General features: G+C 46.3%; 1 protein-coding gene and 1 long non-coding RNA gene across 2 annotated transcripts in view; both read left to right on the top strand.

The window, feature by feature from the left end:
- Positions 1 to 3,202: 3,202 nt before the first annotated feature.
- AGO2 (argonaute RISC catalytic component 2) overlaps positions 3,203 to 18,260 on the top strand; it is a gene marked incomplete at its 5' end in the record, with an annotated part of 45,914 nt that continues 30,856 nt past the window's right edge. Inside the window, 1 exon segment of the mRNA NM_001194975.1 lies at positions 3,203 to 3,398. Coding sequence (NP_001181904.1) covers positions 3,203 to 3,398 — 196 coding nt within the window.
- Positions 4,725 to 10,296, top strand: LOC146403644 (uncharacterized). The gene is made up of 2 exons (XR_014843316.1): positions 4,725 to 5,421; positions 7,980 to 10,296. It is a non-coding gene; the product is annotated as an uncharacterized LOC146403644 (long non-coding RNA).

The following is an 18,260-nucleotide window of genomic DNA, read 5'->3' on the forward strand; positions in this document are numbered from 1 at the left end:
CCTTGTGAAATTGTGTATTTTGTGAATATATCACCATTGCGTTTTCCCCATTGCTTTTATTAATGCAGGTTGGTAACGCAAGCTGGGGGGCAGTCTCCCAGGCCTTATGCTGTACTGGTGGTGGGTGTTGGGGAGAAGGAGAGACAGGCCCAGCCATGGCGGGGGGCGGGCGGCACTAGGCCTGGTCTGTGCCACTGGTGAGATTTACAGACTCGGGGGGCTGGGGGGGGTCGCTCCTCGGCTGTGTTACTCCTCTGGGCTGCGGGTGGCTTCACGCCTCACAGGCTGGCCCTCTGCTCTGTGCTGTGAGGCGCAGGTGTGAAACGGGGGAAAGCACTCTGTAGGCAGGGACCCCCGTCCATGTGGATCATGCGCCTGTGCCTGAAATTGACCTGGGGACGGATGTCTGTGGCTCTGTGGCTGGACATTTCCTGGGACACAAAGGTATGACCTTGTTTCTGCATCCACAAGATTCCTCTTGCTGGACGGGAGTCCAGCTGGGAGCAGGGGCCTTGTGTCAGTGGACACTCAGCGCTAAGTGCAGAGTCTGCACCTGTCCTCAGCGTGCATGGTGTCCACCTTAACGGGGTCAAGATCCCCAGTGTGGGCGTTCTCGTGGTGGCTCAGTGGTAACAAACCCATTTAGCATCCATGAGCACACGGGTTCGATCCCTGGCCTCACTCGGGGGTTAAGGATCCAGCGTTGCTGTGAGCTGTGATGTAGGTCACAGACGCGGCTTGGATCTGATGTGGCTGGCTGTGGCTGGCTGTGGCTGTGGCTATGGCTGTGGCTGTGGCTGGCAGCTGCAGCTCCTATTTGACCCCTGGCCTGGGAACCTCCATGTGCATAAACACCCCCGCCCCCGCCACCCCAGTGACTCACACTCAGACACTCTCCTGGGAAGTGACAGGCCAGCTGTTGGGGACTGTTTATTTTTGTATCCTTGTCTCTGGCCCACCCCCGGGCACGTAAGGGGCACACAGGCCTGCTTGTTGAAGGGACGGGCTGTTGTGAAAGACTGAGTTGCCACCTGTGAAGTCATAGTAGCTTAGAGTGATTAATAACCTTTAGAGCGTGTTTGTTTTCTCATAGAGAGAAATCAAAATGCAAAACAAGTAATTCACGGACTCTGAGTTTCTCTGTCAGAAGTGCGTAAGAACAGCTTCTATTATTTTGTGTAGAGACGTTCCGTTTCTAGTGAGTGTCAGGAGGGAGGATGCACATGGATTTTTTTTTTTTTAACGAGGACTTTTCTGAAAAAAAGATCTTTGAGTGAAAATTAAAAATATTCTGTTTTTGAAAAATGATTTCTTTGTTTTTTCCTAAAACCACAGTTTGAATTTTTTAAATGGAATTACTGAAAGTTTGTGTTCAGATAGATTTTTTTTTTTTCCTCTCTATGTGGGGGGAAAAAAAAGCAAGCACTCCTAGGTTAAAATAATGGATTTTTGTTTGTTTGTTTGTCTTTTGTCTTCTTTAGGGCGGCACCCGCAGCATATGGAGGTTCCCAGGCTAGGGGTCTAACGAGCTACAGCTGCCGGCCCGCACCGGAGCCACAGCAACGCCAGGTCCAAGCAGTGTTTGCGACTTTCACCACAGCTCACGGCAACGCCGGATCCTTAACCCACTGAGCGAGGCCAGGGGTCGAACCCTCAACCTCATGGGTCCTAGTCGGATTCGTTTCTGCTGCGCCACGACAGGACCTCCAAGAATGGTTTAGAGTGTCCTGGAGGAGGGACACCAGCAGGACAGTCTTGGCCTCTTTAATTCCATGCAAGTCCTACCCGTTTGGCCTGATAATTCACACGGCCCGTCTTTAATCTCTCGTATGCCAAGAAGGAGAACAGAAATGTGCAGGGCAAGCGTGGTCGCTGAGGAGTTGTTATAATGCACTTTAAGTAGAGAACTGCCTTGCTCCTCCGACGCCTCCTTTGAAAAAAGGTGTTCTTGCTGTTGCAGAGAAGGGGATGTTGGGTCTTGGGTTCCAGGAACCAGGGAGATGGTATGGGTAGCTGATGCCACGTCGACCCAAGCTCAATTGTCAGAAGCCCCGGGGAGAAGGAGGACTGGGCAGGAAGTGGTGCTCAGAGTAAAGCATCAGGGTGTGTGTCTGGGTGCAGACATTGTCCTTTGTGACTTGGGTGGGCCGTTGTGGAGGACACTACGGGCGACTTTGGCAGCCTTCCCCCACCTCTCTGAGCTCGAGCTTCCCCAAGTATAAACGAGGGGGGTCCGGGGTGTCTGTGCCTCAGGTGCTCCGAAGACCCACGGCAGACAGGACCTTGATCCTCCAGCTGCTCGTGGTCCAGCTAGGGAGGCAGAGGCCAAGCGATGGCAGCTCAGTGTGGCGGATTCGTCCCGGAAATGCTAGCAGAGTGAGCTGGAGACGTGAGACTGAGGGCTAAATGAATTCTGCACGTTTCTTGGGCAGAGCGACGTTGGCAGGGCTCTGAAGTGTGAGAGCTCTTCTTGGGTGTATTGGGAGTGGGTCTTAGAGCTGCAGAAGGTAAGGCTGAGGCCAGATCGTGAAGACCGTGAGTGCTGAATGTTGGGGCTGCGTGGGAGGGCACCAGCAAGGTGTTTGGACGGGGTGAGATTAGAGTGTGTGGAAATGGGTAAGGGGCACCCCACTGGGATGAAGTGGGGACCCGGGCTAAGGCAGAGAGGTGTGGCCAGAAAAGGATGGATTCAAGAGAAAGGCAGGTAAAATGATGAGCTCTGTTGAGCAGTTGGCCATAGCGAACGTGCGGGAAGGGTCTTGGTGGTGGAGTGGACGCAGCCTCGTCGACAGAGGTTCGGGCCTGGGGGCAGGAGGTTGGAGTCTGGGTGAGGGGTTTGAACTGTGAGCCGGTGGAAGAAGTAGAAGAGGGCTGAGTAGAGAAGAGCCAGTGCTTGAAGGATCTGGCCGAGCGAGGAGAGGACCAGGAGGGACCAGGAGCGAGTGGTGCAGTGTCGAGGCCGAGTGCACTAGGGGGAACCCTGGGCTTGGCACTTGCGGGGGCTCTGTGATGAGGTGGGCCCACGTGGAGGTGGGGGCATGAATCTCAAGAGGGGCAGGAGCGGTGGAGCAGGAGAGAATGGCCGTCCCAGCGGGGACCTGTGATGGCCTGGGGTCCAGGGAGATGGGGAGCAGGCAGGCAGGGAGTAGGTCTTCTGGAGAAGTGGCCCTTGGGTAACGGGCGTTCTCTTTGCTGTCTGCAGTGCTCGCGCCTCCTGCACCGCCACCGCCGCCCATCCAAGGATATGCCTTCAAGCCTCCACCTAGACCCGACTTCGGGACCTCCGGGAGAACAATCAAGTTACAGGCCAACTTCTTTGAAATGGACATTCCAAAAATTGACATCTATCATTATGAGTTGGATATCAAGCCAGAGAAATGCCCAAGGAGAGTTAACAGGTATTCTCTTCATCCCTGGTTTGAAAACCAGTCAACCCATTTCCCCCCAGGAAGCTTCTGTTGGATTTGCTTTTTTTTACATGTTCTTGTATTGGCATATGATGAAATACACATTGGAAGGGTACAGTTCGGTGGGTTCGGAGAAATGCATACCCATGCCTGTCACCCCAGAATGTTGCCTTGTGCCGTGGTCCCCCAGTCAGTGCTGGGGTCTGTGTCTCTGGAGGTGCATTTCCTGCCTGTGTGAGTGGGGTCGCACAGCCCACGAGACTGCCCCCCCTGCCCCCCGCTTCGTCCTGCCTCCCTCACACAGCATGTCTTTGAGATGGGTCTGTATCGTTGTATTTGTTAGCAGCTGCTCCTTTTCTTTTCTTTCTACAGCCATACCTGTGGCACGTGGAAGTTCCTGGGCCAGGGGTAGAGTTACAGTGGCAGCTGCAGGCCGCAGCCACGGCCACCCCAGATCTGAGCCGTATCCGTAGCTGCTTGCAGCCACTCTGGATCCTTAACCCACGGCGTGAGGCCAGGGATCAAACCACACCCTCATGGACACCACGTTGGGTTCTTAGCCTGTTGAGCCACAACAGGAGCTTCAGCAGCATCTTCTTTTTATTGCTGAAAAATGTGACATGAACATTGCATGATTCATTGCCTCGTCCTCTTGCTGAGGGCTCTAGGCTTTGCTTTTGTGAATGAAGGTGCTGCGAACATGCTTTGTTCACGTCTTTCTGTGGACGTAACGTTTTCACGTCTCTTAGGTAAACACCTGGGGGTGAAGCCGCTGGGTCAAAGGGTAATACAGATTTAGCTGCATGAGACACCCCAGTCGTTTTCTAGGGAGGTTGTACCGTCTCACTGTCCCGTCGCTGCCGAGCGCTCTGGCTCCCCACATCCTTGTCAGCCCGTGGTATGGTCAGCCTTTTTCATTCCTGCTGTTTCAGTGGATGATTTCTCACTGTAGTTTTACTTTGCGTTTCTTGGTAACTGATGAGTTGAGCACCTTTTCATGTGCTTGTACCCATCATTATCATATTCGTATGTTATTTTTCCTAAAGTATCTGTTGAAGTCTCTTCCCTATTTTGAGGGGTTGCATTTGTCTTTTTGATACTGATGTGTAGGATTTTAATATTTTCTAGGTGCAAGTCTATATTGGGAATATTTTCACCAATATTCTGAGGCTTTGCTGTTTCGCATTCTTAACGGTATCTTTCACTAAGCAGAATTTTATAACTTTGCTGTAGTTTTGTCTATAAAATTTTGAAAATAGTTATTACAGTGTGCTAAGAAATCTTTGCATTATTGAAAGTTACAAAGATACTCCCCTCTTTTTTTTTTTTTTTTTTTTTTAAGAATAATGAAAGTTTCTGCTTGTTCAAGGGTCAACTGTAATTTCTTAAATGTTTGGCTGAATTTGTCATTGAAGTCACTTCATCCTAGAGTTTTCTTTGTAGAAATGCTTCATTCAACCTAATTTCTTTATCATGTATCAGATTTTTCTATTTCTTTCTGTGTCAGTTTTGGTAGTTTGCCCCTTTCAAATCTATCCATTTCATCTGTTGTTGAATTTATTGGCATAAAATTGTTTGTAGTATTCCTTGATCAAGTTTGCTAGGGGTTTATTAATTATATCCATCTTTTCACAAACAGCTTTTTTTTAAAGTGAGAATTGCAACTGTTTTTTTTTTCTTTTTAATTAATTACTTTTTATATATTTATTTTTATTTATTTATTTGCTTTTTAGGGCCGCACCAAAGGCATATGGAGGTTCCCAGGCTAGGGGTGGAATCACAGCTGTAGCTGCTGGCCTACACCACAGACACAGCAACATGGGATCCGAGCCACGTCTGTGACCTACACCACAACTCACGGTGATGCTGGATCCTTAACCCACTGAACGAGGCCAGGGATTAAACCTCTGTCCTCATGGATACTAGTCAGATTCATTTCCACTGAGCCATGATGGGAACTCCCCCCCCTTTTTTTTTTCCTTCTTTTTAGATCCACAACTGTGGCGTATGGAAGGTCCTAGGCTAGGGGTTGAGTCGGATCTGTAGCTGCTGGACTACACCACAGCCACAGAAATGCAGAATTTGAGCTGCATCTGCACCCTAGACCACAGCTCACAGCAACACTGGACCCTTAACCCATTCATCGAGGCCAGGGATCAAACCCTGCATCCTCATGGATACTAATTGGGTTCATTTTCCGCTGAGCCACAATAGGAACTTGCGTGAGTTTTAATACATTTTAATTTTCACTCCATATAAGACATTTGCTCATTTTCATTATGAATTCATTGATTTTTGTCTGTTTTATTTCAGTTTTGTTTTGTTAAAATGTGTCATTCAATGCTTAACTTTTTTCTTTTTTTTTTTTTGCTTTTTAGGGCCGCACCCATGTCATATGGATGTTCCCAGGCTAGGGGTCGAATCCGAGCTGCAGCTGCCAGCCTACACCACAGCCACAGCAACACCAGATCCGAGCTATGTCTGCGACCTACACCACAGCTCATGGCAACGACCAATCCTTAACCCACTGTGCAAGGGCAGAGATCGAACCCGCAACCTCATGGTTCCTAGTCAGATTTGTTTCTGCTGCACCACGACGGGAATGCCCAATCTTTAAGTCTTTAGGGGTTTTGTTTTGTTTTGTTTTGTTTTTTGATACCCTGTCGTTGTTGATTGCTAATTTAACTTCCTTGAGGTTAGGGAACATACTTCGTAAGATTTCAGTGTTTGGAAATTTACTGATACTTATTTTATGGCAATGCATGTGATTTTTCTTGTTAAACATTCTTCATACACTTGAAAAGAATGTGTATTCTGGAGTTGTTGGGCGTGTGGGAATCTATACGTCTTAGGTAGACTTGGTTGATGGTGTCGTTCCAGTCCAGGTATCCTTTCTGACGTTTCGGTCCACTGATGATGGGGATTTGTCCGTTTCTTCCTTTGATACGATCAGTTTCTACTTCACGTGTTTTAAGCTCTCTTATCAGATATATACGTACTTATAACTAATGTGTCCTCGGTGGTACATTGGCCCGCTTGTCTCTGGGAAATGTCCTTCTGTGTATTTGGCAGTTACTCTTGTTTAAGTTTTTCTGTCTACCAGTACAGCCTCATGAGCATTGTCACACTCTTCTGGTCGATATGTCTTTTTCTGTTCTTAATCTTTCAACTCACGGAGGTGTGTGTGTATTTCAAGAACATCCTTGTAGATATTCTGTAATTGGGACCTAGTTTATCCAGTCTGACAATGACTGCCTTTTAATTGGAGTGTTAGGTTCATTTAAATAGAATGCAGTTATCTGTGGCTGGCTTTATTTAAGTCTACCACCTTGCTCCTTTTGGGGGGGGGGGGTTGACCTGTCTCACCCAGGCCATGTAGACGTTCTGGAGCCAGGGATCAAATTTGCAGCACATGTAGGTTGTAGACGTAGCTTGGGTTCCACTGCTGTGGCGTAGGCTGGCGCCTGTAGCTCCGATTCGACCCCTGGCCTGGACACTTGCATGTGCTGCAGGGTGGTGGCCCTAAAAAACAAAACAAAACAAAACAAAATTCCGTACCACAGCATCAACCCAAGCTGCTGCAGGGACAATGCCGGATCCTTAACCCACTGAGCCACTGGGGAGTTCCTGCCATCCTGCTACTTAACAAGAACAAAAATATTTATTCTGTTTTTCATTCTTATTTCTCTTTTCCCTTTTCTTTTTGGTTTCGTTGGATGTTCTTTTGCGTTTCATTTTATTCCTTCCATTAATTTTGTTTTTGTTTTTTTGTCTTTTTGTCCTTTTAAGGCCACACCCACATATGGAGGTTCCCAGGCTAGGGGTCTACACCACAGCCACAGCAACGCCAGATCTGAGCCACATCTGCAACCTACAGTACAGCTCAAGGCAACACCAGATCCTTAACCTGCTGAGCGAGGCCAGGGATCGAACCCACAACCTCATGGTTCCTAGTCGGGTTTGTTAACCACTGAGCCACTGTGGGAACTCCATTCCTTCTGATAGTTTTTAACTTTACCTCTTTTGCTTTTTGAATGATTGCTCTGTAGTTTTCAATATGTGTCTTTAACTTAGTGTCATCTGCTTAGCATTAATATTGCAACTTCATATAAAATATGATTGTTACAATCGCATAATTCCTTTGCTACTGTTGTCATGTATTTCATTTCTGCATATGTTAATAAACCTCATGGTACAGTGTTGTTATTTTAAAGAAATTAAGGGAGTTCCCTGGTGGTGTGGAAGGTTGAATATGCAGTGTTTTCACTATAGCGGCTCGGTCAACACTGTGGCACGGGTTTGATTCCTGGCCCTGAGAATTCTTCATGCCACAGGCATGGCCAAAAAAAAAAGAGAGAGAAAAGAAAATGGTTTACCCTCACCTCATATTAACCCACATGTAATATTTGTGACCTGCACATGACCATAGCTAGTTCTCTTTATTTCTTCCTGTCCGTCAGTGTTTTGACCTGGAATCATTCCCCTTCAACCTGAAGAATGTGTTTTGTTTTTGTTTGTTTGTTTGCTTGTCTTTTTGCCATTTTCTTGGGCCGCTCCTGCGGCATATGGAAGTTCCCAGGCTAGGGGTCCAATCGGAGCTGTAGCCGCCGGCCTACGCCAGAGCCACAGCAACGGGGGATCTGAGTCACATCTGCGACCTACACCACAGCTCACGGCCACGCCGGATCCTTAACCCACTGAGTGAGGCCAGGGATCGAACCCGCAACCTCGTGGTTCCTAGTCAGATTCGTTAACCACTGAGCCACGACGGGAACTCCTGGAGAATGTGTTTTTAAGCTTTTATCTTGTGCAAGTCTGCCAGTGATAAATTCTCCTAGCATTTTTTAGAATCTGCAAATGTGTTTATTTTCTCATTTTGAAAGATTTTTGATGAATATAGAGGGTTTCTGTTTATTCTTCACCACCCCTGTGGCCTTTGGAAATTCCTGGGCCTGGGATCAAACCCTCATCGCAGTAGTAAACCTGAGTCACAGCAGTGACAAAGCCAGATCCTTAACCAACTAGCCACCAGCGAATTCCAGATACCAAGTTTTAAATGGACAGTTGTTTCCCCCCAGCACCTTAAAGATATTATTGCATTGTCTTTTAATCCTCAACTGTTTATCACGAAATGTCAGTTTTTCTTATTGTAGTCCCCCTGTATGCGTTTGTCTTTTTTCCTCTGAGTATTTTCAATTTAATTTTGCTTTTTAACTGATTGACTTCTTTATGCCTAGGTAGAGTTTTCATTATATTTTTTCTTCTTGGGGTCCTTGGGTTTTTTGGCTTTGTGTATTGATATCTTTCATGGTACTTGGTAATATCATTTCTTCAAATATTTTTCCTGTTCCATTTCCTCCTCTGTTTCCAGTGTTGCAATTTATGTATCTGTTAGACCATTTGATATTATCTTCAAGTCATTGAGCCTGTGATTTAAAAACAAAAATCTTTCCATCTTTTTACAGTTTGGGTAATCTTTAAGACCATTTTATCCACCCATTTTTTTTTAATTTGAATTTTATTTTATTTTTTAATTACTCAATGAATTTATTACATTTATAGTTGACAATGATCATCACAATCCAATTTTATAGGATTTCCATCCCCCAACCCCAGCGCACCCCCCTCCCCCAGATTGTCTCCTTTGGAGACCATAAGTTTTTCAAAGTCTGTGAGTCAGTATCTGTTCTGCAAAGAAGTTCATTCTGTCCTTTTTTCAGATTCCCCATGTCAGTGAAAGCGTTTGATGTTGGTGTCTCATTGTCTGGCTGACTTCACTTAGCATGGTAATTTCTAGGTCCGTCCATGTTGCTAAAAACGCCGGTATTTCATTCCTTTGAATGGCTGAGTGATATTCCACTGTGCACATGTACCACATCTTCTGGATCCACTCCTCTGTCGATGGGCATTGAGGTTGTTTCCATGTCTTGGCTATTGAACAGAGTGCTGCCTTGAACATCGGAGTACAGGTGTCTTTTCAAGTCGTGGTTTTCTCTGGATAGATGCCCAGGAGTGGGATTTATCCACCCTTTTTTTGGCGGGAGAGGTAATGTCCAGTCTTCTGCGGTACCCATCCAACAGTCTTTTTCGTTTATATATTGTACTTTTTGGTCCTACAATTTGCATTTGGTTCTTTTTCATAGCTTACATTCTCTGCTGAGATTGCTCATCTGGTTTTTGTTGTTGTTGTTTTTTTTGTTTTTTTTTTTTTTTTTTGTCTTTTGTCTTTTGTCCTTTTTTTTAGGGCTGCACCCACGGCATATGGAGCTTCCCAGGCTAGGTATCTAATCGGAGCTATAGCCACCAACCTATGCCACAGCCACAGCAATGCCAGATCCGAGCCACATCTGCAACCTTCACCACAGCTTAGGGCAACATCAGATCCTCAACCCACTGAGCGAGGCCAGGGATCGAACCTGCAACCTCATGGTTCCTAGTCAGATTCATTTCCATTGCACCACAATGGGAACGCCGAGGTGGCTCATCTGTTCATTCATTGTTCCCATCATTTTCTTTGTGATCTTGAAAGTATTTCTAGTAAGAATATATTTATTGTAGCATCTCTTACCTGCTCATTACAACATATGGGTCATTTCGGGGTCTGTTTCTAATACCAGGCTTTCCCTTAGATTACCTGTTACTTTCCTTGCTTATTCATATGCATGATAAATTTTGTGTTTGTTGACTGTCATGTTACTTTGAGTGAGTCTGGCTTTGCAGACTTCTCTGCTACCCTGCCCTACAAATTCCTGCCACTTCTGCCTCTGTCTCCTCAGCACAATGAGAGTGCTAAAGCAGTTCTAATGCTCCTTCCCCATTTTGTGGTTTGAAAGTTGCTCTCTGGCAGAGTGAAAGATGTGGCTTATCTCATGTTTTTCCCTTCCCTTAATAATCACAGTCCTAAGCTGCCTGTTTTCCAATGCCAAAAATAGTTGTCTCTTGTTTTTCATTTGTTTGGAATATTAGGATAAGTCCACTTACTTTGTCATGGTCAGAAACAGAATTCTCAGTTGTAGTTTGATTGGCTACACAGTTTTGTGCTGGTGCCTTAGAAAATACTGTAAAAAAAAAAAAAAATTGTTTTCCTGATCACAGCCTTTGTGAGAGAAAGAATGTTTGGGGATTCATTTCCCTTACCTATAAAACTAAACAGTTGGATTCACTCGGTGTGGCCAATGTATATTGGTCTAGACTTTTAAGAAGGTGGTTTTGTGTATGTATTAAAATAAAAATAGTATATACCTATTGACCTACCAATTTTACTTCTAAGTATTAATTCCCCGGAGGATATGTCTACAAAGAAGCAGTACTTGATAGTTTATGAGGTCCCTTAAATATGAGCTTACTAAAGATTACGTTTCTGAACCAAAACTTTAGCACAACCAGTTTAAACCGCTTTGTTTCCTGAAGGTCCTTTTTTGAGGGCTTGCTTTTTTGTTTTTGTTTTTGTGGTCTTTTTAGGCCTGCACCCATGGCATGTGGAGATTCCCAGGCTAGGGGTTGGATTGGAGCTGTAGCAGCCTGCCTATGCCACAGCCATAGCACCGCCAGGTCCAAGCCGGGTCTGCAGCCTACACCACAGCTCACAGCAACACTGGATCCTTAATCCACTAAGCGAGACCAGGGATTGAACTTGTGTCCTCATGGGTGCTAGTCAGATTCGTTTCTGCTGAGCCAAAATGGGAACTCCTGAGATCTTTTAATATGTCTTACATGCTTTGAAATACCTCCTGTGTGTGGCCGGGAGACCCACACACCCACCTAGACCAGCACCAGTCACTGGCTGTTCTGGGTGACCATCTCTGCTCCCACAACAGTACTGGAAGCATCCTGAGAAGATGGCCCTTGCCTCCTATTGAATCCCTCCCAGGGCAGCCGCTCAGGGTGATGAGGGATTGTCCTGCCAGCGACTGTTTGATTTTGAGTTTCCAGGGGACAAAATCCTATGTGGATTTGCATATAGATTAGAGCTGGAATGAAGGTGTGCAAAAGCGCCTTTTCTGGGCTTTTGATTGGTCTGGTAGCTCTTGGGCTCTCACCATGCCGTCAGCCACAGAGAACAAGAAGGTTTCTTTTATGAAAACAGGTATGACTAAGGCTTTGTCATCTGGCAACAGAAAAAGACTGATGGTGATTAACGTGGATGTTTTTACCTGACTTTACGCCCACATTCCTGTTGTAGTTGTGACTGTAAGGTTCCCAAGTTACCCAGTGTTTAGAAATTGCCTCATGTCAAACGGTAAGTAGCAAAGATGGGTCTTGAGCTGCATTTTTGTGGCCCGCATACTAGTGTGCCATGCTGCCCCCATAGCTTTTGAGCCAGCCTGAGAGTTGCTGCCTCATTAAATGTGAGCCTTGAGGGTTTTTCACTTTGCTATTAATTCTGATGGACTTTGGCTGAAGTCCAATCTCAAAATTATAGTCAATTGTGAAAGCATGGAAAAATGTTGGAAGTACAGTTTGTGTGCTAACAAAACCTCTGTGCTAGCTTGACTTCGTCCCTCTCTCTCCCTCTGTGCTACTAACCAGCAGACACGCACGAAACCTCCATCACGTGGAAGGCACTGTGCCAGTGGGGGCACAGGGGACAAGGTAGACTCAGCTCCTGACTCTACTGGGATGAGAGGGGCACACCGGCGACTGACCATATCAGGGCAGCACTGGAACGGAAGGGGAGGGTCCAAGCGCAAGAAATTCGTGGTGCAAAGCGTCCCCTGCCCTCCACACCCCACCTCCCTCCACACCGCAGTCTCTGCCAAAGCAAAGTCAGTGTCTTCATCCTGAGTTCCCAAGACCTTGTGCTGTGCACGTGGGGGATAGCTAATAAACTCAACCCTGAGGCTTCATGCCAGACTGAGAGAAAATGCCATCTCCACACATTAGGATGAGTCATTGTGAATCCTAGACTGCTGCGCCCTCCATCTCTGGCAGGGCAATCCCTCATCACCCTGAGCGGCTGCCCTGGGAGGGATTCAATACAAGGCAAGGGCCATCTTCTTAGGATGCTTCCAGTATTGTTGCGGGTGCAGAGATGGTCACCCAGAACAGCCAATGACTGGTGGGCTGTGTGGGTCTCCCAGCCAGCACTAGGAACCCTTGCCAATGGGTCCAAATTAGCAGCACCCTGTTTAGATGCACAGGATGGGCTACAAGAAAGAAGAAGGTGGGCACGTCTTTCTACTGCCCTTTCCCTCTTGTTCCTCTTGAGCTCTGTCAAGGGGCCCCAGGAGAACACTCTCAAGTGCTCACTCTACAGGCGGAGAGGAGGGTGGTGCAGCATGACTGTGCCATTTGCAGCCTGCTGCTTATGGGTACTGCCCACTAGAGGGATGTACATTGGTCCAGACTTCTTAGAAGGTGACTTAGTGTATATATTAACAGAAGATGATATATATACCCTTTGATCCACCAACTGTACTTCTAAGTGTTTATCCCAAAGAGGTATGAACAAGAATGTCTAATATGGTGTTGAGAGAGGGGAGAGGGAGAGAGAGAGAGAGAGGAAAGAAAGAAAGAAAAAGAAAGGAAGAAAGAAAGAAAGGAAGGAAGGAAGAGAAAAGAAAAGAGAGAAGAGGAGTTCCCGTCGTGGCGCAGTGGTTAACGAATCCGACTAGGAACCATGAGGTTGCGGGTTCGGTCCCTGCCCTTGCTCAGTGGGTTAACGATCCGGCGTTGCCGTGAGCTGTGGTGCAGGTTGCAGACGCGGCTCGGATCCCGCGTTGCTGTGGCTCTGGCGTAGGCCGGTGGCTACAGCTCCGATTCAACCCCTAGCCTGGGAACCTCCATATGCCGCGGGAGCGGCCCAAGAAATAGCAACAACAACAACAACAACAACAACAAAAAGACAAAAAAAAAAAAAAAAAAGAAAGAAAAGAGAGAAGAAAGGAAAGAAAAGGCGAAAGAAAGGGAGAAAAAGAGAAAGAAAAAAGAAAGCATCTGTGTATCAGCAGTGGGAATGCTGAAATGAACACACGGGAGGGCTGTGAAGCCATGGACGGCAGGGAAATGCAGCCTCGTGGTATAAATACCACGTCTGGAAACAGACAACTATGTCATTTTAACTAGTACCTTATAGTACATGATACAATAACATGTCTATTTCTAGACTCGCCGCCACTTAGTATATAGATAGTGACCAGGAAAGTCTCAAAGACACACCTGGGAAAACGGCAAGCTCCAAAACCATGGGCATGATGCAGTGTGGTTAAAAAATAATACACTGTAATTTTTTATATGCCTCTGTATTTCTGTAAATGCCTAGGTTGAAAAGAGTAACACTGCTTCTAAGAAGAGAAGTGAGATACAGAGGTGGTTTGGTCTAGGCAAGCTTACAGCATTACTCATATATGAAATCTACAGCGAGAATGATCAAGGTAAAACCTGTGTAATTAGAAATTAGCAAAGGGGAGTTCCCGTCGTGGCGCAGTGGTTAACGAATCCGACTAGGAACCATGAGGTTGCGGGTTCGGTCCCTGCCCTTGCTCAGTGGGTTAACGATCCGGCGTTGCCGTGAGCTGTGGTGCAGGTTGCAGACGCGGCTCGGATCCCGCGTTGCTGTGGCTCTGGCGTAGGCCGGTGGCTACAGCTCCGATTCAACCCCTAGCCTGGGAACCTCCATATGCCGCGGGAGCGGCCCAAGAAATAGCAACAACAACAACAACAACAAAAATAAAAGACAAAAGACAAAAAAAAAAAAAAAAGAAATTAGCAAAGGAAAGGAATACATTCAGAGAAGTTCTAGTGACTTATTTTCTCCCTCCCCTGTTTTACTCATCCCTCCCCACCGCCCCACCCCGCCAACCACTTGTTTGTTCTCTGTATAGGTCTGTTTCAGTTTTGTTATGTTTGCTGTTTTGTTCAGCAGTTCGTTGTAATTTTGGTGTTTCCCTGATAGAGGGTGAGCTTAAGTCCTTCTGCTTCACCTTCTTGTCCGAGTCCTCTTGTTTGCTTTTTTTATTTTTTAGATTCGATGTTTAAGTGAAATCGTGTAATATTTGTCTTTGTCTGATGTATTTCATTAGGCTTAATACCCTCTAGGTGCATCCACATTGTTGAAAATGGCAAGATTTTGTTCCTTCTTATGGTTAGGTAACTCCATTGTATGTATGTGTGCTACATCTTTATCCATTCAGCTGCCAGTCCCCGGTTGAGTTGCTTTCAGATCTCGCCTGTTGTAAATAATGTTGCAGTCAACATAGGGGGTGTGTATATCTTTTCTAATTAGTGTGTTTGTTTTCTTTAAAAAACTATCTGGAAGTGGAATAGTTACATTGTATGGTAGCTCTTCTTTTAACTTTCTGAGGGGCCTCCATGCTGTTTTCCATAGTGGCTGCACCAACTCCCGCCAGCAGTGCACAGGGGTTCCCTTCTCCTGCGTTCTCGCAGGCATTTATTTGTTGTCAGCCATTCTGATAGGCGTGAGATTATATGTCATTGTGGTTTTGGTTTGCATTTCTCTGATATTTAGTGATGTTGAGCATCTTTTCCTGTGTCTCTGGGCCATCTGTTTGTCTTCTTTGGGAAACTGTCTACTCTGGTGGACTTCTTCTTTTTTTTTTTTCCCCCCTTTTTAGGGCCGCACCCACAGCCAGGCGGAAGTTTGCAGGCTAGGAGTCCAATTCGGAGCTGCAGCTGCTGGCCTACACCACAGCCACAGCAACGCTGTAGGATCCCGGCAGTGTCTGTGACCTACACCACAGCTCATGTTGCCACTGAGACATGATAGGAAGTCCTGGTGGACATTTTTAATTAGGTTGTTTGGGGTTTTTTGATGTATGAGTTCTTCGTATATTTTGGATGTTAACTCCTTATCTCATGTTGTTTGCCAATGTCTTCTCCCATTCAACAAAATTTTCAATTCATTTTGTTGACAGTTTCCTTTGCTGTGCAAAAGACTTTCAGTTTGAGGTAATCTTGCTTATTTTTGCTTTTGTTTCCCTAACTTGAGGAGATAGATCCCACAAATACTACTAAGATGATGTCAAAGAGGATACTGCCTATATTTTCTTCTAGAATTTTATGGTTTCAGGTCTTAGATGTAACTCTTTAATCCATTTTGAGTTTGTTTTTCTCTGTGGTGTAAGAAAATAATTCAGATTGATTCTTTTCAATGTAGCTGTCCAATGTTCATAACGCCATTTTTTTAAGAGGCTATCTTTGCAGTCATTCTAGATTTTTGCTTCCTTTGTTATTGATATAATTGACCATATAAGCTGGTTTTGTTTCTGGGCTCTCTCTTCTATTCCACTGACCCATATTTCTGTTTTGGTGCTGCACCATACTGTTTTGATGACTCTAGTTTTGTAGTGTAGTCTGAAGTCAGTGAGCATGATACCTCCAGCTTTGTTCTTCTTAAGATTGTTTTGAAAAAGAATGGATATATTTGTATGTATGACTGATTCACTTTGCTGTACACCCGAAGCTAATACAACATGGTAAATCACCTATACTCCAATACAATTACATTTAAAATAATGAAGAAATAGCAAAAGCAGGAGTTCCCATTGTGTCTCAGCGGTAACAAACCCAACTAGGATCCATGAAGATACGGATTCGATCCCTGGTCTTGCTCAGTGGGTTAAGGATCCAGCATTGCCGTGAGCTGTGGTGTAGGTCGCAGAAGTGGCTTGGGTCTGGCACTGCTGTGGCTGTGGCTCAAGCCAGCAGCTGCAGCTCCGATTTGACCCCTAGCCTAAGGATTTCCATATGCCATGGGTACCACCCTAATAAGACAAAAAAATAAAATAAAATAAAATAAGTAAAATAAAATAAAAATTAAAAAACATAGATTGTTTTGACTATTCAGAGTCTTTTGTGTTTTCATGCAAATTTTAGAGTAAATAATTCTAAAATTTGTATGAAAACAGTATGGACATACTTGATGACACTGAACTGTACGTGGCGGCAGATTTTATGTGATGTGTAATTTACTACAATTAAAGCAGAGGGATGAGGACAGGAAGGAAGGCAGTTTTTGTTTTGTTTCAGTGTTTTTGTTGGGGTTTTTTTTTTCCCCTTTTTTGGCTGCCCTGTGACATGTGGAGTTTCCAGGCCACGGATCAGATCCAAGGCACAGATGTGATCTATGCCACAGCTGCAGCAACACTGGATCCTTTAACCCACTGTGCTGGGCCAGGGCTTGAACCTGCGCCCTCGCGTTGCAGAGACCCTGCCCATTCTGCTGTGCCACAGCAGAAACTCCCATGGATCTTTTTCTGGGCTCTTGGTTTTGTGCTGAGGTCTGCTTGTCAGTCCCGCCCCAGCACTACACTGTCTTTGTCGTTGTACCTTTTCTAGGTCCACTTCGTTCCTCTTTAGGAATGTTCTAATTAGCCTTTGTTCGCTATTTCCAAACTAGAATAAAATTAGTTTCTTAAATTCCATCAGATAAAAATTAATCCCTGTGGATTTTTATTGGAATGGAAGGAATGGATTTGTTTGGGGGTCACTGAATATTCTTGTCCATGAATATGGTATATCAGTTGGGTTTTGGTGTTTTTTTAATATCCTATGATGTTGCCAACTCCCCAATAAAAGAGTTTTATATGCCACTTGGAACTGGTTGTCCCCTGTCCCTCATTCCCTACACGTGCAGCTGTGGGGAAGTCCATTTCTCATTGAAATATATTTTACTGGTGCATTTAGGAAGGACCGCATTGGTTTCACTGACTTCCTCCAATTCTGGGGAGGGAGGAGCCGTGGAGGGGGGGGCCTTCTCTTAATTTGTTTCTGCCTCTGTGTCTATAAATGAGATTGTCCCATGATTACCTTGTTGTGTTTTGAGATAAAGTTTTTCTAACCTCAGGAAATGAGTTGGGACGTGTGCCCTCTTAAATTCCATTCATGATAAATTTGAGTTCGGTGGGATGATTTGTTCTTTGTGGGCAGAACCCCCCAGTGGAGCCGTCTGGGCCTCGAGTTGACTGTGAAGTCTTGACCAAGAAGATGGGGTCCTTGCGGCTTCGGGAGCAGTGGTCTGGAGACAGTGTGGAGGAAGCGCCGCCTCATCCTGGGCCCGGAGTGGTGTGCGGAGCGGCCAGTGAGGTTGCACCCTGGCTGCTGGTCAGGAGCGGCAGGGATGTAGGCCGGGTCAGCCCTAGCTGTCCCTGAGGCTTTATACCAGCCAGGGCTGTGAACTCCCACTTGGTGTCAGAGGCCTGGTAAAGCCAGCAGAGCAGAGGCTCCATCTTCCTGGGGGCTTCACAGGCAGTGGGACTCACCTCCTGCCACTAACACAGTTGAAGGTCAGCTGAGCAAAGCCAGTTTGAATGAGGAAAGAATGGGAGGATTCGCTGGTTCTGGCTTCCTGAGAGGTGACCACACGCTGCCCCTCGTAGCAAGGCTGAGCTCAGGTGTGCTCCCCTCCGCTCTCCTGATGTCAGAGTCCACCTTCCCTTCTTCACCGCATTCCGTGAGCTGCTTTTTCCTGATAACGACTGAGATTCTGCGCCTCTGACCATCTGGTTGCTCCAGTGCTTTGGATGTGTCTCCCGTACAAGGACCTTAGGGCCAGGCGGGTATCAGAGCTTTCACTCTCTGTGCTTATTGAGAGTCGGGTGAGTGGAACTGAAACACTGACGGAGACGTGCTGGGTGGGGGCTTCCTGGGAGCAGAGACATGCCGACAGGTGCTGGGTAGGTGCTGCGCTTCCCGGACCCTCGGGCCAGCAGGAGAGCTGAGTTGTCTCTGGTCATCAGTGGCGTGTTTCCAGAGGTCTCTCTGTGAGCCGTGTGGACGGGTGGGCATGACAGGCGAGGTAGAAGCCCTGAGAGCTCAGCCCTCCAAGCAGCACAGCGGACAGATCTCTGCTCGCTGGGTTCCTGCCGCCGTCACACCTGAGCAGCAGACGGCAAA

Source organism: Sus scrofa, chromosome 4 (genome assembly GCF_054392235.1).
Source record: "Sus scrofa isolate SSC_HxYL_T2T_F1_AM1 chromosome 4, Sscrofa_HxYL_maternal_Yorkshire_Landrace_v2.0, whole genome shotgun sequence".
NCBI lineage: Eukaryota > Metazoa > Chordata > Mammalia > Artiodactyla > Suidae > Sus > Sus scrofa.